Source organism: Laetiporus sulphureus, assembly GCF_001632365.1.
Source record: "Laetiporus sulphureus 93-53 unplaced genomic scaffold LAESUscaffold_24, whole genome shotgun sequence".
Classification (NCBI taxonomy): domain Eukaryota; kingdom Fungi; phylum Basidiomycota; class Agaricomycetes; order Polyporales; family Laetiporaceae; genus Laetiporus; species Laetiporus sulphureus.
In genome coordinates this window covers 273,586-294,874 of record NW_024468533.1, presented here as the reverse complement: position 1 = coordinate 294,874, position 21,289 = coordinate 273,586, and the positions used below count along the sequence as shown (strand labels likewise).

At 51.4% G+C, this 21,289-nt stretch overlaps 8 protein-coding genes across 8 annotated transcripts; 5 read left to right on the top strand and 3 right to left on the bottom strand.

The window, feature by feature from the left end:
• Nucleotides 1-964: 964 nt before the first annotated feature.
• LAESUDRAFT_213436 (uncharacterized protein) lies at nucleotides 965-2,264 on the top strand. The gene is made up of 7 exons (XM_040901612.1): nucleotides 965-1,225; nucleotides 1,279-1,313; nucleotides 1,373-1,433; nucleotides 1,647-1,708; nucleotides 1,777-1,844; nucleotides 1,961-2,019; nucleotides 2,131-2,264. Exons 1-7 carry the CDS (start codon nucleotides 1,182-1,184, stop codon nucleotides 2,207-2,209), a joined length of 408 nt encoding a protein of 135 aa, XP_040763496.1. The 5' UTR covers nucleotides 965-1,181; the 3' UTR covers nucleotides 2,210-2,264.
• LAESUDRAFT_759988 (uncharacterized protein) lies at nucleotides 2,172-2,997 on the top strand (the record flags this gene model as incomplete). Its single annotated transcript, XM_040912668.1, has 5 exons — nucleotides 2,172-2,280; nucleotides 2,349-2,364; nucleotides 2,417-2,468; nucleotides 2,551-2,585; nucleotides 2,640-2,997. 5 exons carry the CDS (start codon nucleotides 2,172-2,174, stop codon nucleotides 2,995-2,997), a joined length of 570 nt encoding a protein of 189 aa, XP_040763495.1.
• Nucleotides 2,998-5,079: 2,082 nt separating this feature from the next.
• LAESUDRAFT_759987 (uncharacterized protein) lies at nucleotides 5,080-5,962 on the top strand (the record flags this gene model as incomplete). The annotated part of the gene is made up of 2 exons (XM_040912667.1): nucleotides 5,080-5,201; nucleotides 5,605-5,962. The coding sequence occupies 2 exons, from the start codon at nucleotides 5,080-5,082 to the stop codon at nucleotides 5,960-5,962; spliced, it is 480 nt and encodes a 159-aa protein (XP_040763494.1).
• Nucleotides 5,963-7,710: 1,748 nt separating this feature from the next.
• Nucleotides 7,711-8,779, bottom strand: LAESUDRAFT_680828 (S-adenosyl-L-methionine dependent methyltransferase). The gene is made up of 2 exons (XM_040905743.1): nucleotides 7,938-8,779; nucleotides 7,711-7,883 (listed from the first exon to the last, which is right to left on the bottom strand). The coding sequence occupies exon 1, from the start codon at nucleotides 8,640-8,642 to the stop codon at nucleotides 7,965-7,967; it is 678 nt and encodes a 225-aa protein (XP_040763493.1). The 5' UTR covers nucleotides 8,643-8,779; the 3' UTR covers nucleotides 7,711-7,883; nucleotides 7,938-7,964.
• An 81-nt stretch (nucleotides 8,780-8,860) lies between these two features.
• On the bottom strand, nucleotides 8,861-11,240 carry LAESUDRAFT_701670 (general substrate transporter). The gene is made up of 11 exons (XM_040906459.1): nucleotides 11,144-11,240; nucleotides 11,042-11,090; nucleotides 10,815-10,984; nucleotides 10,688-10,746; nucleotides 10,420-10,624; nucleotides 9,966-10,360; nucleotides 9,603-9,892; nucleotides 9,470-9,552; nucleotides 9,308-9,413; nucleotides 9,143-9,246; nucleotides 8,861-9,087 (listed from the first exon to the last, which is right to left on the bottom strand). Exons 1-11 carry the CDS (start codon nucleotides 11,187-11,189, stop codon nucleotides 9,029-9,031), a joined length of 1,566 nt encoding a protein of 521 aa, XP_040763492.1. The 5' UTR covers nucleotides 11,190-11,240; the 3' UTR covers nucleotides 8,861-9,028.
• A 3,454-nt stretch (nucleotides 11,241-14,694) lies between these two features.
• LAESUDRAFT_714724 (uncharacterized protein) lies at nucleotides 14,695-15,170 on the top strand (the record flags this gene model as incomplete). Its single annotated transcript, XM_040907089.1, has 3 exons — nucleotides 14,695-14,804; nucleotides 14,900-15,005; nucleotides 15,069-15,170. 3 exons carry the CDS (start codon nucleotides 14,695-14,697, stop codon nucleotides 15,168-15,170), a joined length of 318 nt encoding a protein of 105 aa, XP_040763491.1.
• A 331-nt stretch (nucleotides 15,171-15,501) lies between these two features.
• LAESUDRAFT_714723 (putative aminoadipate reductase) lies at nucleotides 15,502-19,451 on the bottom strand (the record flags this gene model as incomplete). Its single annotated transcript, XM_040907088.1, has 13 exons — nucleotides 15,502-15,720; nucleotides 15,782-16,018; nucleotides 16,070-16,228; nucleotides 16,289-16,555; nucleotides 16,609-17,143; nucleotides 17,196-17,357; nucleotides 17,422-17,583; nucleotides 17,639-17,813; nucleotides 17,879-17,910; nucleotides 17,974-18,083; nucleotides 18,141-18,392; nucleotides 18,453-18,506; nucleotides 18,561-19,451. The coding sequence occupies 13 exons, from the start codon at nucleotides 19,449-19,451 to the stop codon at nucleotides 15,502-15,504; spliced, it is 3,255 nt and encodes a 1,084-aa protein (XP_040763490.1).
• A 481-nt stretch (nucleotides 19,452-19,932) lies between these two features.
• Nucleotides 19,933-20,701, top strand: LAESUDRAFT_213280 (uncharacterized protein). Its single transcript, XM_040901611.1, has 3 exons — nucleotides 19,933-20,106; nucleotides 20,170-20,237; nucleotides 20,479-20,701. The coding sequence occupies exons 1-3, from the start codon at nucleotides 20,008-20,010 to the stop codon at nucleotides 20,558-20,560; spliced, it is 249 nt and encodes an 82-aa protein (XP_040763489.1). The 5' UTR covers nucleotides 19,933-20,007; the 3' UTR covers nucleotides 20,561-20,701.
• Nucleotides 20,702-21,289: the final 588 nt, after the last annotated feature.

Here is a 21,289-nt window from a genome sequence, read left to right as displayed (position 1 = left end):
TCTATGATGCTGAATTTGTTAGACACGGACGGGTCTGTGACGAGCGCAGCTAATTGCCTGGCGCAGCCGAGGGCTCATCCTTTTGTGCGCGCAGCATATCTCTGTGTTCCATCGGTACGCACTTGCAGCCTATCGCCTTGAATCCTTCGCTGCTTCAGCTGGCTTTCTGGGGCTACAAGCAAACACTTGAGTGCCTCTCACAGTGTACATGTCATGTTAGCGCGCATTTTTGTCCTGGGGGACCCGGTGTCCATGGGCGCTTGCCGGGCCTCTTCGCCATTCTGCTGGTCCTTTGGCCCATGATCGTCGAAGCGCACATGTTTTCACGCAGCACGGTGGATGAAGAAGTGGCTGTCCGTCTGGATGCCTACTTGTTCATCCCCCGTTTGCCGGCGGCACGCTGACTCACCCCAATTTGAACCCTTCTCACTGATCTCAGCACAAACTGAGCCATCCCGCACTTCTCTCACGACCTTGGTTTTCCCGAACCTCTCTCCCGATCTTGGTTGCCTTCATACACATGTTCTCCCGCGCGTCACTGCCGCAGCGCCTCTTCTATGCAGCTCAATCTCGCCCGCATCTCATCGGCCTCGGCAGCTCCGCCGAATGCGAAATCCATCACTGAGACTGCGCTGCGGCACATCACGGCGAATTCGTCATGCAATTCTGAACTACACATCATAACAACACGTACGCAGCAGCAACAATGATATTGGCCTCTATATCACTGATCTGCGCACTAACTACTATAGGATGGGAATGTGTGCCCTCGCACGCTCTTGCGCAATCCTGTACATACGTGCGGTCAGATCGTCGCTTCAGCTAGATAACTCTAGGAACGTTCTGGCAACGGCAGTGAAACGGATGGGCTGTGAAGGTGTAGTTGTCACGGCAGCCAGCAACATATCAAGAGTCTAGTTTCTTCTCGCGATCCCTCATGTGAGATGCGCGTTCCTTCATTCCGAACTGCATATTTTTTCAGTTGCCGCATCCGTTCAAGTATGCATGATCGGGTCATTCATTGTGAGCCACTGTCTGCTTTGCCTCATGTGTGGACGAATTGGTTTTGCCGTATATCGGTATACGGGTGATGTAACATCAGATCATGATGGGATATGGGCTTATAAACAGGCCGACTGTCAACCACTTCACAATCCATAGTCCAATCTCTCTACCTAAACATGTCCATCACCACATCTGAAGCAATCGCTATATTGGAAGGATCGTGCGTCTCTTCAGACGTATGGAACTGTACTGCATTGAATGATGTGTTATCAGGTTCACAGAAGACTATGCGATTATCACCGGTGCAGGTCAGTCGGGCATTTCCCACTTCTTACTGACTGGTAATTGACGATTTCTTTTCCAACAGTGCTCATATGCTTCGACCATGCCATCACATTCAGCCAGGAGGTCGAGCTATTCTGGGGCGAGTGATCGTTCTCTGCATGGTTGTTCTTTGCCAATCGGATGCTTGCGCTGGTCTATGCTGGCCTTTCTGTCTGGTCTGTCATGAACTTTTATACAGTAGTGGTACGCTGTTTCATATCGCCTCAAGTTGACACATACTCAAGTTATTGATATTGTAGGAGTGATTTGCTCCCTGTTGCTATACTTATCCGTGTCTGACTGTTATTATCTCGCAGTTGTATGGCAAACTTCGTGACGAACACTGTGGTTTTCGAACTCATTGCGATAATCTCAGAGGGTAGGCGGCATGCTTCATGACATATCACCACAGCTCACACTGTAGCAAAATGGTTACAACGTTACGAGTATACGCCGTGACAGGAGGCGACCGACGACCTGTTATGCTCCTCGCTTTGATAATTGTCCTCAACGTGGTATTAGATGTCTACATTAGTACGCTTCCTCTTAACAGGACATGTTACTGATTGACGATGACGAATTGATGAGAAGATTTCTTCGAAACATCACATTCTGTGCTCATATTGAATAGGACAGCCATATGCATCCAGTCCTACGCTTCAATTTCAGCACAAGATGTCGCTACAAAGTGCGTAAATCAGTATCGCCAATTAACCCATACTTGCTAATTTGTTTCTCAATAGATGTGAGTTCGATCTGAAGAATGCTTTCTTCCACATTTCTTTGACGATCTCGCTGCAGTGGGAACAGCCAATTCAGCCTTTGCTGTAGCCGCCACCATCATGACCCTCGCAATTCTCTGGCGCAAGCTATATGTTGACCATAAAACAGCCATGGCTGACCTCCTGTCCACGAGAAATCTGTCGCTTGCAGCGCTGCTCCTCAGAGACGGTATGACTATCGAACAGTGATTATGGATTTCTGAGCTCAAATAGCATTTGCTTCCACCATTCTCATAGGGACAATCCAACTGACGTGAGAAATGGAATCAGAAATAATTTGATGACGTCTGAAGCATATCATCTAGAGCACTCCTACTACTGAACTTATTAGTGACCGTATTGGTGTTCGTGAACTCCGTAAGTGCATGTCCTTTCCGCGCACGCCATATCTTCTGCAAGATGCTGATCACTCTTCCGCACATGACTATGCATATCGCAGAATGCTGAAGAGGTCATCGGATATTTGCAATACTCGTAAGACAGTCCTTTTACATTTTCTCAACCAATGACACACTGACAATTGTACAGACTCACTTCCGTTCTAGTCTCTCGTGTCCTCCTCAACATCCGAGCCGCAGCGCGGTCCACACGTGGAGAACAATCCCAAACGCCCTCTTTTGTCCGGTCGCGGCGCGGAGTCCAGGCGCAAGACGACGTCGAAAATATGTCGTTCGAATTAAACGTCCTCAGCAGCACCGAACAAGCCCCAGAGAGCGATCGCTCTCCCCGGCAAGAGTCCACTGAACATGCTGAAATTGTTGCTGAACCCCGAAGCATGGCGAACAATGTTGCTACTGCCGGCGATGCCCAACAGGACGTAAACAAAGAGGAGGGAATGGACGATGTCGAGGAAGAGATGCTATCGGATTGGGAGGACGATGTGTGAGAGGAGAGAATGGGTGTTCGAGCCGTGCTGGAGTCAGATTCACGGCGGTGATTGTATTTTTGCTTGCTATTTGTGAGTCGCGCGTCATCCTTCGTGCGCTCCGTCTCATCCGGCTGCATCTCGCAGATCTTCTATACGGAATTTCTTGTGCATTTCTTCTCTTTGCTCCGTACGATACTAGGCCGTTCGCGTTTCAAGCTTTATCTCAGGGCTTCACAGCCAATCTCAGCAGATACAGTCGCACAATAGATCCTGTGTAATATTTGTCTTTCTCAACTACCTATGTTGCTTGTGTCTGTCATTACGTTCCAACACGCATGCGACGGCATGTTTTGTGCTTCGTTTTCTGAGAGAAGTACCCAAGTCGGTAAATCGCACGACACGCAGACGGTTGTCTCTACTGTGCAACCCTCCGTACGCTATGAGCCAGTTCCTCATGCTACGATACATGGCTGAAGAATACCGTTGGGGCCCAGCACCCCCGTGCGGAGGCCATAGGGAGCGCTCTCATGGTGAAAGCCACTTCCACAGCATCGCCATGCAATTCGGTTTATTGTTGGGAGGCAGCATACACAGGACGCCTTAAGTTTACCAGCACATTACATTGATTGAGCAGTCCGAACGTCGAAGAGACTGTGGGACGTCAAAATGACGCCCCTACCCATGACGCAGGCAACCATCGGCTATTCGCGACTATGCGTGTTTCGGTTTCACCGAGACTATCATGTTTTGACGATGGTGACGTGGCTGGATAATCAAGGTACAACGAGAGATGCGAGGTATCATCGAAGTGAGTTCCCTGGGCGATTTGCCTGTGGCGCTGGTCTCCACCAAACAACTGCAGATATACCGAGGAACTGGGAACGTGTAGGCATCGAAAGCGCAGGCGAGCGGGTGAGATCGAATGGAAACACAGCTTGAGAGAACTAATTAGATAGTTGCGTCCTGGTGCCTAGGAACCGTCTGTCTGACACCGTCTTGCACTACGACTTCATGGAATGGGCGTTGATGCTCGAGTTCTCATTTGAGCCTCAATCTCAGAACACAGCCGTCGATAATCGTCAATGCTGCCATTTAAAGGCACGACATGCCGTGCCGCCCAAGTGACACAGTGCGGCCACGACTCGATTACAGCTGTGCTGTGTGGGGAAACTGATGAGGCGTCCGTTCGCTTCCATGCAGAGGCCGTGAGGGAACATCACAACGTGATGTCGAGCTGATCCGTGGCTATAGGGAAGTAATGATCGGTGCTACGGAAACCCGTTGTAAACACAGATGGCCAGGCCTTAGCACTTTACTTAGACGTGAATGATAGGACTAGGTCATGAGAATGATGTAGACGCATGAGAAGGATGAACCTGCTGGCAGAAGAGCCGAAATGTCAGTGGCTGACTAGCATCCGAGAGAGGGCAGCTCTTCAAGGAAGAGTACTCACATAGCATTTTCAAACTTGTCGATAGGCTAGTTACCTTATTACAGATCATCTATTCTCATATCGGCGTCAAATCGGTTGCATCTTGTCATACCAGGCATGCATGCGATCTATGATCCTCCGTCGCTGAATGAAACACAATCTGAGACACAATTAAGAAGCACAGGTGTCGGCAGTGGGATTGGATTTGTTCTGGCGTTCATGACAACAATAGACTAGCCGCGAATCGACAGAAAGCAGAGCCTGCAGACCAGGCCCTTGATAGTCAGGGTTCGATGCACTGCCTGTAACGCGTGTGCGAGTTCAGGGGCAATTTCAGATGTCACGAAGAAGTCTAGTAGTAAAGCACAGTCCAAAGGAGGATCCTGGATAGAGGTAAAACTTGACGAGATCACGTCCGGACCAGCGCCGAAGAACCCAACATGCACAGATCAGTGAAATGGAATGGCTTTCCTGGGAGACCACTTCATCATTGCTGTCATCGGACATCGCTGCGAGAGTGTCTCTCACATTATTCACAAGCACAGCCGAGATCATGATATGTAGATAAGAGTTGCCTTGGGCGCATTCGACTTGGGCGCATTCGACGTTGAAAAGCGCATCCGCGACGCGTCAAACACAACATTGTGCTTTGTTTGTAGTCGCACGTGATGTCAGACCTCGATTTTTGCCGCCCTCCCGACAAGGACCCCAGACAAGGATATCCGGAGCGTTCCCGCGGAGGTTTGAAGGAATTGTCTCGTCTGCCCACGGGAGACTACGTTGAACCCAAGTGCGTCGGACGCGCCCCACTGCCAACGCGCCACAGGCGCGTGTCCCGCCGTATCACTTCGACTGGGTTTGCTAGGAAAGCTGCAGGGGTTCGATCGTCATAGCATCCAGCAACAGGTCAAGAACTTGGTTTCTTTTCATGACCTCTCATGTGAGATGAGATGTGGGATTCCTTCATTCCGAACGGCATATTTCATTTAGTTGCCGCTTCCGTTCACATATCCATGGTAGGATCATTCATTGTGACTCTTAATCCACGCCATATCTTCTTCAAGATGCTAGCCACTCTGCCGTACATGACTATGGATATGGCAGAGTGCTGAAACTGTCATCGCTTTTCTGCGATTCTCGTGAGGCAGTCCTCTGAAGCTTTCTCTACAAATCACACACTGACGATTTTGCAGACTTTTCCCCGTTCTGATCTCTCGTGTCCTCCTGAACGTCCGCGCCGCAGCGCGGTTCACACACGGAGAGCAGTCCCAAACGCCCTCTTTCATCCGGTCGCGGCAAGGAGTTCAGACACAAGCCGACGTCGAAAACATGTCGTTCGAATTAAACATCCTCAGCAGCTCCGAACGAGCCCCGGAGAGCGATCGCTTTGACGTACAAGACTCTATTGAACATGATCAACTCATTGCAGAATCGCTCAGCATGGCGGATGGTGTTCTTACTGTCGGCGATGCTCATCAGAATGTGAACGAGGAAGAGACGATGGACGATGCCGACGACGAGATGCTGTCGGATTGGGAGGATGACGAGTAAGGGGAGAGAATGATTCGCTTGCGATTTGTGAGTGACACGTCAGCCTTCGTGTACTCCATCTCACCGGCTGCATTCGCAGATTTCTCGGGGCACTTCCTCCCCGTACGGTTGTGCGTGATAAGGCTGTTGATAGTCCAAGCCCCATCACGGTGCTTTATACCCAGCTTCACAGTTATTTATTGCACTATAGATCGTACAATGTTCTTCTATTTCCGATATCGTCCGTGTTGACTGTATCTTTCATTATTTCCTGGCATGCCTGCTATGACATGTGCAGTCTTCTAAGTTATGCTTCCCTTAGGATGTTCCTCAAGTAGGCGACATCCGCACAGATGGATCAAAAGTAGTGCCTATAATTTCGTGCTGAGGCCAGAGAGGCGACAAGGGATAGTTACTGTTATGAAGACCCGACGCGAAGTGCTGTCTTCACGGCATTATCATGCAATTTACTCGATTGTGGGTAAGTGGCGCACACAGGACGCCTCGAAGTTAACCAGCATAGGATACTGACTGAATGTCCTTAACCTCGAGGAAACTGCATGATTTTAAAATGACAGGCCACATACAACGAAGAAGGTCATCGGCTTTTCGCGACCATGCGAGCTTTACCAAGGCTAGAGCATTGTAAGGGTGGATACGGGGAAATGCATAGACTCATCAGATTGAGTGCCTTGCGCAGTTTGCCTGTGATGCTGGTCTCCACCGGGAGGTCGAAAGCAACCGCAGGTATACCAAGGAAGCGAGGCCATGCAGGCATCAGAAGCGCGATCAACTGAGGAGAGATCGAACACGAACCGTAGCTCGAAACAGTATACCAGACAGTCAGATCCTTATGCTTAACAATTGTTTCTCTGGCGCCGTCTTGCAAGATGACCGCCTGCCAGAATGGGCGCTGATGCTCAAGTTCCGAGTCGAGCCTCAAATGGGGCAGAGCCGTCGATATCCTTTGTGCAACACAGTGTTCAGTATGCGGACATCATCTTCAATGTTTATCGCCGAGGACCGCTTTCCTGTCACGTTCAAGCGTGAAGTGTGCAGAGGGCAAAACATCCTAACCGGCCTTCCTTCCTCAGTCAAGATCAAGAATAACTGCCTTCATCTCAAACGGAGTAATGAAGAAGCACCCGTACAGGTTCGAGGCAATCAAAGAATGACCCACGTTGAGCATGCGCTTTCTTTATTGCTTTTCTCCTATACTTTAAAGCCGAGACTGGTGCTTATCCCGACATCGACCAGCATGACCTCGTTGAGGGGATCGACTAGGTAGGGCTGCACCCGATGCTACCCATCTTGGTCTGGATGTCTACACGAGCGTCAGAACGAACATAATTGCAAGGATACAAGGACGTACGCTGATCCGCGGAGCTTTACACATGGAGGGACACTGTACCTCGGCAACGTCTTTCGGCTGTTGCGTATCTGAACCGAGTCAGTACGTCCTCGAGCACCTTCAGCCTGAAGCATACCGTAGGGTATGTTCTCAGACACTCATCGGTGTCGGTCTGCTGTAGTCCGAGGTTCGACCGGATGATCTGACGGCAATGTGTCTTTGATCTGAACGCGAATCAACTGAGGGAGAAATAATGGTAAGCTGAGCGGAGTACGCATCAGTGTAGATACGCTCGTCCCGAAATCTATCACGGCCAGCAACCGTGCATACTGTCATAAGGGAACAACAGCTACCTGAAGTTCGTGATCACCTCCATCGGCCGATTGATGCAAACCGTCAGATCTCTCGAATGGTAACTCTGAGAGCATCAACAGTCCTGTTTGGTGAAGCATTTGCGGTACAGTAAAGGTAAATGAGGTCAAACAAGACTCGGGGTCAATGAGAATACATCAGTTGAGTCATGTCGTCAGTTTCAGGCTTTGTTTCGGTCAACATTGCAATACCGTCTCTGTATCCTCCCTCTGTGAACGCCTGCGCATCGCTGTCGATGAGTTCGTGCACAAGCAGAAGAACCGGCTGACTTACCTGGAACCCAGTCCTCATAGCACACGCTCACGATCGAATAGGTTTCCGCGCTACAAAAAGCGCGACAACCCCGACCTGCTCAACCTCAACCTCCTCAAACTGGCCTCTCAATGCCTTCTCCAGATTCTCGAAGCTATCATCTACATTTCCGAATGATCCAAGGTTGTTGTACAGCCGCACGAGGATCCTTCCCCATATGTTGTGGTCCGCGCTCCGTCCCAAAACCGTCGAGCCATACAGCACGCCGCCCGGTGCCAATCCCCTCGACAGCTGGGCAAATACGTGGCTCGCCTTCACCGGGAAGGCACCAGGAAGGCAATGGAGCAGATAGAACATCGAGATGGAGTCGAACTTGTCGTGCAAGGACTCGGGGAGAGGGTCGAACACGCTCTGCTGCACCTTATCGATCGACCCCTTGTACCCCGCCGCACGCAGGCGAGCCTCAGCGGTCTCCAGCGTGTTCGGGTTCAGGTCGAGGAAGGTGACGTTCTTCGTCTTTGCGAGCTGAGGCGCGGAGTGTGCGGGCAAGTAGCCCGTTCCGACTCCCACATCGAGGTGGGCATTCTCGCCGATGTGCTTTTGGAAGAAGGGGAGGAGCACGGATTTCGTTGGGCAGCGCCAGATGAAGAGGTTCGTGAGCGTGAGGATGCCGACGTCGTAAAAGCGTAGGAGCCAGGGCGTGTAATATCGAGCGGACGGGTCCATCCGAGTCGCGTTAATAGAGGTAGGGCTGTGAGCGGCTGTGGCTGTGGGCGCGTAGTGTGCGATATGAAGAGGACGCCACAATCAGGTAGGAAAACATTTATATCTTGTAATGCAGCGTGTTCATCGTGCCGTCTTGCTGATGACCTTGCGTCCGAGTCGTGGTGTGCGCGCGCATGATACCATCATAAATGATGGGCGCTCACTCGAACGTTATTCATACTGGATATTATGTAGATTGACTATGATACATAGTTGCAAGGTTTAAAAATACAATGCAAGAAAGAAGCATGAAGATCGTCGACGTCATTACTCGTACAGCATACATAGAAGGACATGCGGCGCGCGTAGGTACGGAGCCTACGCTCCTCAGCAATAGAGAGCACTCCTTAGACCTTGGCCTCCACAGACTGTACAGATGTCGTTTCGTTGACCTCTTTTTCCAGGACTGCACGGATTTCAGTGAGTACGGGATCATTAAGCATAGATGAAGGCAACCGCACCTCTTTCTTGTCGCTTGATCTCTGCCTCGCGCCGATCTGCCGAAACGGAGCCGAAGATGATGTCCATCTCTTCTAGACTGCGGCCTTTTGTCTCTGGGATGAGGCTGAAAGGAATAGCACATACGTCATCTTTTGCGATTCGCTGGTAAAGAGTCGTAAACTCACGCAGAGAAGACAGCCAGACCGGCGATGTCGATGGTCGCGAACATGAGGAAGATCTTGTAGCCCATCTCAGTCACAAGCGTTGGCGTCACCTTCGACAACACGAAGTCTGGCGGGACAGCGATCAGCAGCCTGGCTCGCTTTATGAGACATGGGATCACTTACTAAAGAGCCACTGGGACGCGCTGGCAGTGGCGAGACCATAGTGTCTGGTTCTCGTCGGGAAGATGTCTGCAACGTAGACCCATCTGCATGGATGTTAGCACTTATCTCTGATACCAATGTACTAGATGCTCACGGCAACGGACCCCAACCAAGCGAGTAGAAACAGACAAAGATGTATAGCATCGCGGCCATGGCCTTGGACGCTACCGAGGGCGTCGCAGAATCTGTCACCGGTGGATACGTCTTGAGAAGTGCACCGACGATGAAGAACATTACGCCCATTCCGAGGGCAGATATGAGCAGCGACCACTTGCGACCCAGGGTGTCTGCGAGGAAGAACACGAAGATGATCGTCGCCACGACCTTGACGATGCCATAAATACCCGAGGCCAGCAACGAGTTGGAGGTTCCATAGTAGCCGATCTGGGCAATGATGAGAGTGTGTGAGCAAGGGATCATCGATCAGGCCTCGGAGCGGCAAGTCCACCCGACTTACCGACTGGAAGATCTGCGGGGCATAGTAATTGACCGAGTTCTGCCCGCCCCATTGCTGGAGGATAAAGATGACGACGGCAATGAAGAACCGGATAAAGTTGCCCTTGCCAAACACGGCTTCCTTCACGCCGAGGCCCTTGCGCAGCTCGCGCTCCTCCGCAATAGCAGCCTCAATCTCAGCCATCTCGGATAGCACGCTCTCATCATCGGGCGGGAGACGACGAAGGTAAGCCAAGTTCGCGAGGGCCTCGGAGGTACGATCCTTCGTCGCAAGCCATCGAGGCGACTCCTTGACGGTGAGGAGACCAAGGGCCATGATGCCGGCGGGTACGAGCTGGAAGCCGAACGGGATGCGCCACACCTTTGGACCGTCGGGGATGTGCAGACTGATACCAACTGGAGGACAACAACATTGTAAAGGAACGACAACAAGCAAACAAAGTTGAAGGACTTACGGTTGATGAAATACGAAATCATGACACCGATAGCGACCATGATCTGGAATAGACCAGTGATGCGACCACGGACATCTTTCGGGCTGCATTCCGAAACAAAGGCCGGGGCCACGGCAGAGATCGCGCCGATGCCAACACCAGCAACTACTCGACCACCGTAGATGTAGCCAATGCCACGCGATCCGCCAGCGACTGTCTGCAGGATCTGTCGGACGTAAAAATCATCAGAAGTATGTACTAGGCAGAAAGATAGCGGGTCACGACATACCGCACCCACGGCAAAGAGCATCGTGAACGCGAACAAAGTCCACTTGCGGCCGATAGCAGCTACAAGCCACGTTGATCAGCCATAGTTCGCACGGTTGTCTCTAGGGCTGTATGTCGCGGTGACCTACAAGAGATAGGCGCACTGCCAATGGCACCGAAGAACGCGCCTGCTTGGAGCACGGAGACAACATTCGAGGCAATAGTGTCCTCTTTTGCGGTGTTAACCGAGCCATCCGCGTTGGTGAGCCCAAATGCTGACTGAAAGTACGTTTGATCGACGACGCCACCACCAACTCCACTATTGGCGATTGCCGATCAGCCACGAACAACAAGCTAGAAAGGCACGCAGACGTACGTGTCGTATCCGAACAAAATGATGCCCCAGTAGACGATGAACGCGAGCCCTGGATGAGACCTGATTAGTCTGAATCACAACAGGAGACACTTCAGTACACACAATAGACTCGGATGTTCTGGAATCTGCTCAGAGGCCTCTCACCCATCGTTTGCGACGTGAAGTTCGGTCTGCAGGAGGACTCGACGAAAGAGGGGACTGCAGGAAGACGACCCTGGCCCACCCATTCTCATCAGGCGGGGCTTATAACCATCTCATTCAGCGCGTAGGGCGCCTGCCCCGCGGGCCGTCAAATCGAGATCGTGGGGAAGGTCATCTACACGTGTGCCTGAATGCCTCCGGTCCGGCACGGGCCGTCCTCCCGCCCCGCATTTTGCGCGATGCAGCCGACGTTCGCCACCCCTACCCCGCATTCCCAGCATGATTCTTGCCGTCCCGACGCTCTGGGAATCGACATGAGATTGATTTTGTCATTTGCAAGCGTGATGGGCCTCTGGCCACGTTTCGCTGTGGCAAGGAAGCGCGGAGATTCATCGTATCATTTCACTTGCGCTAAAAGCTGCATGAGCGTTCTGCGCTGCTGTTCTACTTCTGTGAAATGCGCCCGTTCTCACGGCGCAAGTCCATTCGCACGAAATTTGAAGCCGATGAACGCAACCAGATGCGTATAGCCTTCGCGACCCTCGATCTTCATCATGTCGCGGCAATTTTACCTCGGATGAAACTGTTTCAATAGTGATGAAAACGTCTCGCGGACACCCACAGATTCTAGCCGTCAAGGATCCGCTATTCTTGCGAGCGGGATTAATTGTATACGAATGCCTACGGTGTGTTACGGTGAGCCGCAAATCTATAATTGTCACACGAAGATCTCGGCTTACGCACCAATGTCTTTCTGTAGGCTGCCAGCGCTATCATGTAACAAATGAAACGCCGCTACAAATTGTCGCGACGGGAATTTCCAAATCTGAGAATACAATCGGGCGCGTGATCATCGCCGCATCTGGTTAAACTGCGACATATAAACGTTGAGCCGCGAGACCGCCTCAAGCATAAAAATGGTCCGCGCGCAGCTGACACGATTGAGGTCTTGTATGGAAGCTGTGTATATTCGCCGGCCAGCCGTCGGATGCCGCCCGGAATGTCCAATCACATGGATTCATTTCGGCAGCCCACCAGGAGAAGATTGCGAAAGAAACTTCCCCGCAGTCCAGAAGTCATGCGGCCGGCAACCTTGTATTGCAACTCGGATCCGCCGCGAAGCTCTCGAAAGGGGACTTTGTGCGACGCGGCGAAGCTGAAACATGCGGTTATGGTGACAAATTTTCGATTAACAGACGGAGGGTGAATCAAATGACCTTGAAAGATTGCATGGCACAGCCTTGGCGGAACGTTGCGTTTGTGGGTGTCTGTCACCACCTGAGTGGCGGCTGGTCTGTGATTGATCCCTGAGCGCAGCGTTTGTACTGATCTGCCTGTGGATGTCCGACAGGTCCCTCCGATATGTAGCGGAATGGGAGACACGATGTACATCAGACCGAACCACCTCCTTGAAGCACAAGCATGCCTCTTTGAAGCGCAGCCTCTAGAGCCTCGTTCTTACTTGCAAAGCGTAGCAGCGCATTTGTATCACGGACGATCGATCGTCAGCGGAGTGGATCCACAACTAATCCACAACGAGGCTAGCTGTTGCCACGCGCCTCTTCTGAGCTTCGAGTGACCGTACCGCAGCGGCCCGGGCAAGGCGAGTGGCTCAGATGGCAGAGTCGGAAGGCTGGAAAATGACACTAGCTATGAGCAAAGAGATGACGGCATATCGGTGGATCATCCAGTAGATTGCAATTGTTCTCGCGGCAGCGAGGAGCTGGCCCCTATTCGGAATCATGCACCAGGACTACAGCAGATGTTTCGTTGCGGATCGTCGAAGGACAACATGGACCGGGAGGAAACGCATGTGCTCTTCGTTGCTGCCGCAGTAGGCTCATTTCTCCTTCTCTGGATCAATTATGACTTGGATACCCTTATCCTGCGAGACATAGCTGAAAAGATCCGTTTGCTTCGAACAATTAGTTTGAATTCTGGAAGCACGAGGCTATCCTCGGGCCTTGAGAAAAGAAAACGAAAGAACTGGCTCTAGTCCGCCTCGGGTGTTGAGCAGTAAGTTACTCTCACAGATTGCCCCTTCGTTAACGAGACATCGACGAGGGAACTTGGCATGAGCTATCCTGTGTCAATGATCTACAGCCATTATTCGTGCAAAAGATTTGCACTGTGGTTTGGAAATGCCTTGGCAAGGCTGAGACGCGAATGGCACTTCTTGTTTAATCCTGCGGCGGAAAATATATGATCGAAGACCTGCTCGGTAGGTTTCATTGTGTACGTTCAGCTTACAATGATCAACATACACAATACTCACTGATTGAAAGGAAGGAATAGATAATCTTCAGAAAGATGAGCGACACATGCTTGAATGACCTCCGAGTCCTGGCTGACCTTTTCAAGCATTACATGCTTTGCTTCTGTAATCTCCGGCCGAAGAGTAGTGGGTCTGCATGCCATATGCAGCATGCACGCAAGATGTTCCATTATTCGAGTGAGTTGTGCTTCAAGTTAGCGTCGGTTTAGTGATTAACTTCTTTCGCGGCGCATATAACAGCATTGAGAGCGACCTTTCAACCTTGAGCCATGTTGCTGACCAGTAAAATATGCAAGACTAAGTATTTCACGGTGTCAACGTCTCACTGTTCGTTCTTTGAGCACGAATTATCAAGACTCACCTTCGGACGCTGTTGAAGGATCAGTACTGCACGATGATTGCAATTTTACACGAGACAAAGTGGGCGCAGGTGAACGTCACCGTTTTCATTCAAGTCGCTTTAACACCCGGCGGCCCGGACCCGAGGACATAAGCGCTCTTTCCACGTGTCGAACAAGCGCCTCCCTCGCTCGGCGCTTGTCACCGTGACCTTTTCACAGATCACAAGTATATGTGCCTAGCGGCAGACATTATTCGATGCCCCCGCGATATGCGCTGAAGGCCGCCGCGTTGCAACTTCCCCCCATCGCTCGAGTTGTGCTGCACAACTTAGATGCAGTCATAGGTGAGTTCACTTCGATTACAAATCCACATCGTTGCAGCCAGAGAAGTACCTGATCCACAAAACTCAGCATCCGAGCTCCTACCCTGATAAATGATTCCCATCGGCTTATTCATTGGTTGCTTCATGTGAAATCTCCGCGGTGCACGCATGGATCTCCCGCTTGACGGTTCACCTCATATTGTCTGGTGACTCTGGTCCCCGGAGGCTATCCCCGATTGTGCATGGCACACAGCAATGACGGGATCTACGCCATCAGTCGGCATTGTCCGAGTACCTTTGTGAAACATTGACAACTAACACTGGGCCCGGCCTGCAGCTGGACTGAATACGGTCCATCCCTCTCACACTAGTGGTAACCATTGCCTCATCCAGACTCAACACAGCAAAGAGTCTAAGACTCGACCCTTTGGGTGTCGAGGTAGATCTCAAATGAGCCACCGCCTCAATATGATCCCGAGCAAGGGAGGGCGCTCTGCAGTCTAATTGAGCGGGTGATCATCACAAAGCAAGCGAGTCTCTGGACGCAAACGACCTTGCTTTGGTCGACTGGTCATGCTTGCTACCTACGTGCTAGTGCCACACATAAAAGATGACCGCCGCAAAGTTCCCTCCGTCCTTTCGGCTGCAACCCTCGACCTCTGCTCAAAACCGTCTATCATAAGGTCCTTTGCGTGACGTCCGCAAGCACGATGATCTTTCCAATTCCAAAGCTGTCAATATCAGTAAACGTGAATCACGTACATAACTCTCTCACCAGAGTTGTCACGCCTGCACGCCCGTCCTCCTCCTCCAATCATCACCACACTGCGGCGAAACCGTCTGATTCTTCGAATGCTGTCGTGAAGGTGAAGGCTAAGCCTACGGTAAGTTCCATCTTGTGGTACGACACATTTTCGATTAAGATTATTGATTATTATTCACAACAGAGTCAGAAGCCCAGTGCGACAAAGACGTCGACTCCTGTAAAGAAAGCTCACACCGTTACGACAACGTCAAAGAGTGCATCGTCTCATGTAAGAGTTCCCTGACATCCTCATTCTTGCACACGCACTGAGTATGGCCATTAGGCAAAGAAATCGACCGTCACCAAGACGTCCGTGAAGGTCACGACGAAACCCAAGCATTGAGAGCTATTCAATAACAATGGAATACATACCTACGTCGATGTCTGCAGGGCCAAAGGTCAGTATGTGGGGGACAGGGAAATCTAAAAGGCTTCCCAGGAGCAGAGAATATTGAGCAACTATATCATCTCGTTTACCAAAGAAATTATAGGAGCCCAGACATCGGATTATCAAATTACTTTCGGAATACATTGACAAAAAGTGCTGTTATATCGACTAATGTATGGCTAAATAATCACGCAATGAAGCCTTCGCTCCTCCAAAATCGCACCCATGCTGATGCATGCTTCTGCGATAGGGGCTCCAGGTCCTTGAGGGTCGGACAAGCTCGAACGGCTTCAGAAGTTGCCATCAGGGGGAGGCCGCCCATTTCGACGGTTTCTACGCCCGCATCTTGGGCCTCCTTCGTTTGCACGGCACGAGTTCGGAAGAAGTCGAGCAATTTGATAGCAGGCTACACAATCGAATTGAGTGCCGATCGTAGAACATCATTGTCTATAGCGAAGGATACTTACGATGTCGGAAAGTCCCTTTATTGATGAGTCCTTTGCAGAGTCTTCAAGCTTGGCGATCCATCTCTCCATCGATATGACGGGCAGATCAATCCCCAAAGCAACGGCGATCGCATGGAAAACGTCGTGAGATGGAATTGGTCGAGGATGCGCCAAGTTGATCAGTTCGGGAGGGTGCTCAGCCATCACGAGATCCATGATGCTAGAGGCGAGCGCTGATATTGGAATCCACGAGACGGCCTGTTCCACGATGTGAACGATAAGACTACAAGAGTACACGAAGGAACTCACCCCATCCATGGCAGGGAAGGATTCAAGAGCCATGCTACTCTTGACGAGGATCGGAACCCACTCTGCGGTGTTCCACGTACCGGTGTCGGCCGAACCACACACCTGCCCAATGCGGACGACAGTAGTGCGCCAACCAGCGCTATTGGCCTTGGAGAGTATCTATCAAGTCAAGCAGGTTCAATCATACTGCATGCATACACAATGGAGGATTGCACATACCTGCTCGACAACATACTTTGACATCCCGTACCCAGTTCCGGCAGCTACAGCCGAATCTTCAATAGGCCTTTCCGGTACAATCGGACCGCGTTCTGCCATATTCCATGACTGTACAGCGGAGATGGAGGATGTGAAGATGAGATGTGCTCTCGGTAGCGCTGTCATGAGTCGCACTACGGCACTGATGTTGCTTTCAAAGGAGGAAAGCTTCAAATTGAAGTCCACTCGCCACGCTGAGTGGACAACGTGTGTCACGGAAGAACGAAGCTGTAGGGGAACCACTTAGCAGATGACCGCATACGAGCGAGATTACAGCGTACCTCTTGAAGGACAGCTTCTTCCAGCCCTAGGTCATCCCTATCAAAATCGACTCCCAAGAGAACGAGCTTCCTATTTGAGAGAAGTTCAAGAGGCACTTTAGCAGCAGCAAACGTCTTTCGATGCCGCTCCAACAGAGATGAACCGCGGTTGACCGCAACGACACGCGACACTCGCTCGTTCGCGAGAGCTTGAGCAAGAACGTTTGCTCCTACATTCCCGGTCGTTCCAGTGATCATAACGACTGCATGACGAGAACGGTCAACGTTGTCAAACTTGGGCGCTGGTGGCAAGCTGGCGGTATATTTCTCTACTAGCGTGGCTATTTGCTCTTCTGGAGATTGCGTATGCATGCTGGTAGACTCTTCCGGATGCACTAGCTTGGAGATCGCATCAGCGAGTTCACCCACTGTGGGATGAGAGAAGACAAAGTCGGAGTGAATCTCAAGGGCAGCAGAGCTGGCCGCAGGGTCGGGCGACGCTCGGAGTGCGCCTATGATCTTGTTGCGCAAGAAGGTTGCACTGAGGCTGAAACAACTAAGCATGAGCGGGCACAGTATAACGTTCATGGAACATTTGTATTCCATACCTGTCAAACCCTTGCTCGAAGAGATCTCTGGATTTGTCAATCGACCGGTGATCATTCAACAATGTCGCTTGATCGATCAGCCAACTCGTTAGATCTGACCCTTTCCAGGAAGGTGGTGGGTGAGCGGCATCGGAACTCGAGCTTTGCTCTACTGCTTCATAGCTGCGTTCAAGGAGTGCCGTGAGTCTCAAAGATGTGGCAATTGCAGAAGGGGATATATACTCACAGAGCATTGATTTCCTTCTCGTACAGTGCGAGTGATGGGGCGCGTATGACCGTTCCTTTCCCCGCACGAACCAAGGGACGCGACGCGTCCGTCACCAGAATCATCTCCTTGTAAATGCGAGCGAATGCCGGCATCACGCGATTAGCCTTTTCCACGTCCGGCCTGCACATGTGGACATGAGTTGCGGTCAGGAAGATGTCATGGACCATCAGCTCACCATAGAGCATTCCGAAACTGAGCAAGCACCGACTCGTCTTGCGGAGAAATCGCTACATTTGGTTGGGGCTCAACAAGCAGCCCGATTTGCGCGCGACCTCGCCCAAACATGAGAGCTCCCTGCACTAAGGGGCTCGAACCGATAGAGTATTCTTGTTCGACCGTTACTTTCTCGCCTGACAGTTCAACGATGAGGTTTTAAAACACTGCAGACGAGATCATGATGAATACTTGCCTGTACTGAGGATGATGAGGTCGTCTTTGCGACCAACGCTGAAGATGAGAAATCAGCATTAAATGATGGGGCATAAGACGTAATGAGATTCAGATACATACATTCGCCAGAGGCCTGGCTTTGATGGGTGTGGCTCCCATAGGTCAGACGTTGCATATCCATGCTCGCCATTTGGAAGATTTTCCACGCCCAACTGATGTCCGGGACAAGACTACGTTCGAAGGACGGTCACTCATCAATTTCGAGGAGCAAGTGAGAGTCGACGTACCAGAAACTGCAGCTCGTACGTACCATTGCCCTGTGGCACCCAGCGCGGATTGCATTCCTTGACTATTTGCATATATTTCCAATCAATGCGCGCCTTGCTCTTGACAGCGCATGTGTTGTTCGGGTCATCATCAAAGTCGAATATGCGCACAGGCGCACCGAACTCGGTACCGCCGTATATTGGATACAAATTGACACCTGCGGATACTAGTGTTGCTCCCGTAGCATCAGCTAGAGGACCGCCGCTGAAGCACTAGCAGTTCCAAGGAGCGTAAACACAAGGCGGACTTCACGAATATATGTCCGGACTTACCACCGCGGGTAGTGATGCGAGGTACTGTACGCTTTTGTCGTCTCTTGCCAAGGCCTATTCGCAACGTTCATCAGATACAAAACAACATGGCAGAGAAGGTAAGCTTACTTCGAGAAATGTAGGAACGAAGACGAGCACGTCGATGCGCGCACGGCGTGCAGCCGCAACAGTATTCTCCGGAGTTGGGACCAACGGTGGCAGCGAACGATGTGCTCGAGGAAAGAACAAGGCAGCGTATTGACCGGACACGAGGGGAGCACACAATTGAATGATGACCCCAAGCGTGTGGAACGCGGGCAGTGCCATGGGACCGAAATGCAAGCCCCGATCTCTGGCATCCACAAGAGACGACGATCGAGACCAGGATAACAAAGTGTTCCGTGTCTGAGGGATGGGTTTTGGAAAGCCCGTGGACCCAGATGAGTGAAGATAGAATAGAACATCAGACGGCGAGGGCGGAGCAGGCATCGTGTATGCTTCAGGGACCTCAGTGACAGAGGAGTTGACGAGTTCCGGAAAGATGTCGGTGATATCTGGCAGGTCATGAACGTGCACTTGGTATTCTGTGTTTGATGACCGGACAGCATCGACGAGGTGCGCAAACGTAGGCTGGAATATGACATGATGACAGCCGATGCGCTCGAGCATGTTGAGAACCGCAGGAGCGGAATTGCGAGGCATTATGGGGAACGGGACGAGACCTGCGCGCACCAGGCCAACTAATAGTGCATGGTAGAGGACTGTATCGCAGTTTATCAACAAAGCGACCACAGGCCTTCCAGGTGTTGAATGTATCGAGTGGAAGAGACGGGCTACCCGGTGCGTGGCGTATGCAAACTGCTGGAAGGATATTGTCGTGTTGCTAAGTTTCTCGTCCTCAGAGATTAGGTGATACATAGGACGAGTAGGATTGTGCTGTGCATGGAAGTCCAAGAATCCGGGAAGCACAGGGATGGAGCCATCGAGAGGAGGAGAAAGCGGAATATCAACAGTAGCCATAACTTGCGAGCTGGTGAAATCAATCAGAGTAAGTTGGGGTGCACCTCAGAACAGGCCTTGGTTATATAGCTTTCTCGCGCGCAGAAGATTATCAATTGAGCGCCCGGTCTCAACACCACTGATGTACGTAACGTCAAAGTTGACAGATATACTTACTAGTTCAAGAGTGAAACACACCGAGGTAGGAGAATCTTTCTTGTGGAGGCCCGGGTTGCAACCGGCATAGACAATACAGTACCGTTCTGAGAACCTCTTCCCTCGGCGAGACACCATACGCAACTGCCTCATGCTTGCTCCACGCATTGAACCACATCGGGCTGATACAACGGCATGACCGAACCATCGCCGAACTGCATGGCCAATGATATTCTGGTCAGTGATCGCGACAACGACATCAGATCTAGCATGCCATGAATAGAACTATACGAAGATGCAGTTCTGAGTCGTGCTTTGTGGCGTGCTAAAGGAGATTGCGACCCACCATCATGTGGCAACATTTCCTGGAGGCAGGCCAAACATAGACAAAGCTTGATCCTACCATCGACCTTGCGAGTGGATGAGCCCGCCAAAAATGCGTTCTGGCAGGTACCTCCGTTGTTCGATGTATCGGCGCTCTCTCGGATGCTTTCCCAGAGAATCTCGCGAAGAAGCACCGGTCAGGCCAGTTCAACCCCCGAGCTGCTGGTCAGAGGGTTCACGCGTCACGACTTCCGTATAGGCTCTAGCACGTATGAAGCGCTATGCGATGTCAGTCAAGGGATGCTGGCCTCGGGCACCCTACCGAGAGTCTGTATTATCCAGCCTATCCGGCAGCTGTCAAGGACTCAGACGCACGACACAGCTTCATGTCCGCACAATTGCTTGCGATCATCCGTCCGATCTGGCTTATATAGCGCTGGGCGTGAATACTGCGGGACAGCGGTGTTTGTAAATCAGCACCAGCCTGGCCAGCCGACGGTGATTATGACATTTTATTTTAGCAGCATGTCGACGGCGAACAGAATCTGGCTCACCTGCGGCTATGAAGATCGATTGAGCCACGAATGGCTATCGCATACTACTCTGGGGCACTAGAAAGACCGCCTAACTGCCATCGCGACGCGTTCTAGGCCAAGCAACCTTTGATCCTTGCTTACACATCCTTGAATGCCGTCCAGTTCGGCAAGGGCTGGAGGACGCGTCCCGGATCCGAATGAACACGTAGACGGGTGGTGACGCCATGGCTGTACTCCTGCGCAACATGACAGAGAATCGAAGTCTTACACCACGAGTAACCGCAAGAGCTCACAGCCTCGGGGTAGCCTCGGTGAAGAAATGCTGATCCGAGCCGGTGCGACCCCGACCCCGACGGACGTTGAGCGCTGAGAGCTGAGAGCTGGGTACCCGAGCGTCAGGTTCTCAGGACCTTTGACGTTAACTCCGAGGAGCTCATAATAGGAATGCAATGACCGCATCTCACAAACATAGCCTTAGGTCGTACGGCCGTGGTGGTCGGACCAGAACGCAAGTCTGATGATTCGAGAAAAGGTTGTATCGGGTGCTGGAAGCCATCAGTCCATGCAACGTGAAAAGGGACATGAATCGTAAGGTACGTACGGGCGACTTTAACCTCAGCGACCATACGACGAGCGTGGATACGAAAGATTTGGGCCACGTAGATATGGCGACTACTTGCACGGATGGGCCTCGTGGCCATCGGGTGCCACATGCCTATATAGAATTTGTCTTTCCTTTCCCCTCTCATGCTGCTCAACGCCAGGCAAATTATGGCAGTTCAATCAATAAAAATTGGTTTTTTATGCTGATGCAAATAAGCCGGATCCTCAGTAGTTTGGTTC

Excerpts from the sequence above, each read along its gene's own strand:
- LAESUDRAFT_680828 (XM_040905743.1), bottom strand. The coding sequence starts at position 8,642 with ATGGACCCGTCCGCTCGATATTACACGCCCTGGCTCCTACGCTTTTAC.
- LAESUDRAFT_701670 (XM_040906459.1), bottom strand. The coding sequence starts at position 11,189 with ATGGGTGAGAGGCCTCTGAGCAGATTCCAGAACATCCGAGTCTATT. Across the intron at positions 11,091-11,143 it reads CCAGAACATCCGAGTCTATT|GGCTCGCGTTCATCGTCTAC; the intron begins GTGTGTACTGAA and ends GGTCTCATCCAG. Across the intron at positions 9,893-9,965 it reads CCCCGCAGATCTTCCAGTCG|ATCGGCTACTATGGAACCTC; the intron begins GTAAGTCGGGTG and ends ATCATTGCCCAG.
- LAESUDRAFT_213280 (XM_040901611.1), top strand. The coding sequence starts at position 20,008 with ATGAGCCCGCCAAAAATGCGTTCTGGCAGGTACCTCCGTTGTTCGATG. Across the intron at positions 20,107-20,169 it reads AATCTCGCGAAGAAGCACCG|GCTCTAGCACGTATGAAGCG; the intron begins GTCAGGCCAGTT and ends ACTTCCGTATAG. Across the intron at positions 20,238-20,478 it reads CCTCGGGCACCCTACCGAGA|ATCGATTGAGCCACGAATGG; the intron begins GTCTGTATTATC and ends GCGGCTATGAAG.
- LAESUDRAFT_213436 (XM_040901612.1), top strand. The coding sequence starts at position 1,182 with ATGTCCATCACCACATCTGAAGCAATCGCTATATTGGAAGGATC. Across the intron at positions 1,314-1,372 it reads TGCGATTATCACCGGTGCAG|TGCTCATATGCTTCGACCAT; the intron begins GTCAGTCGGGCA and ends CTTTTCCAACAG. Across the intron at positions 1,845-1,960 it reads TGATAATTGTCCTCAACGTG|GACAGCCATATGCATCCAGT; the intron begins GTATTAGATGTC and ends CATATTGAATAG.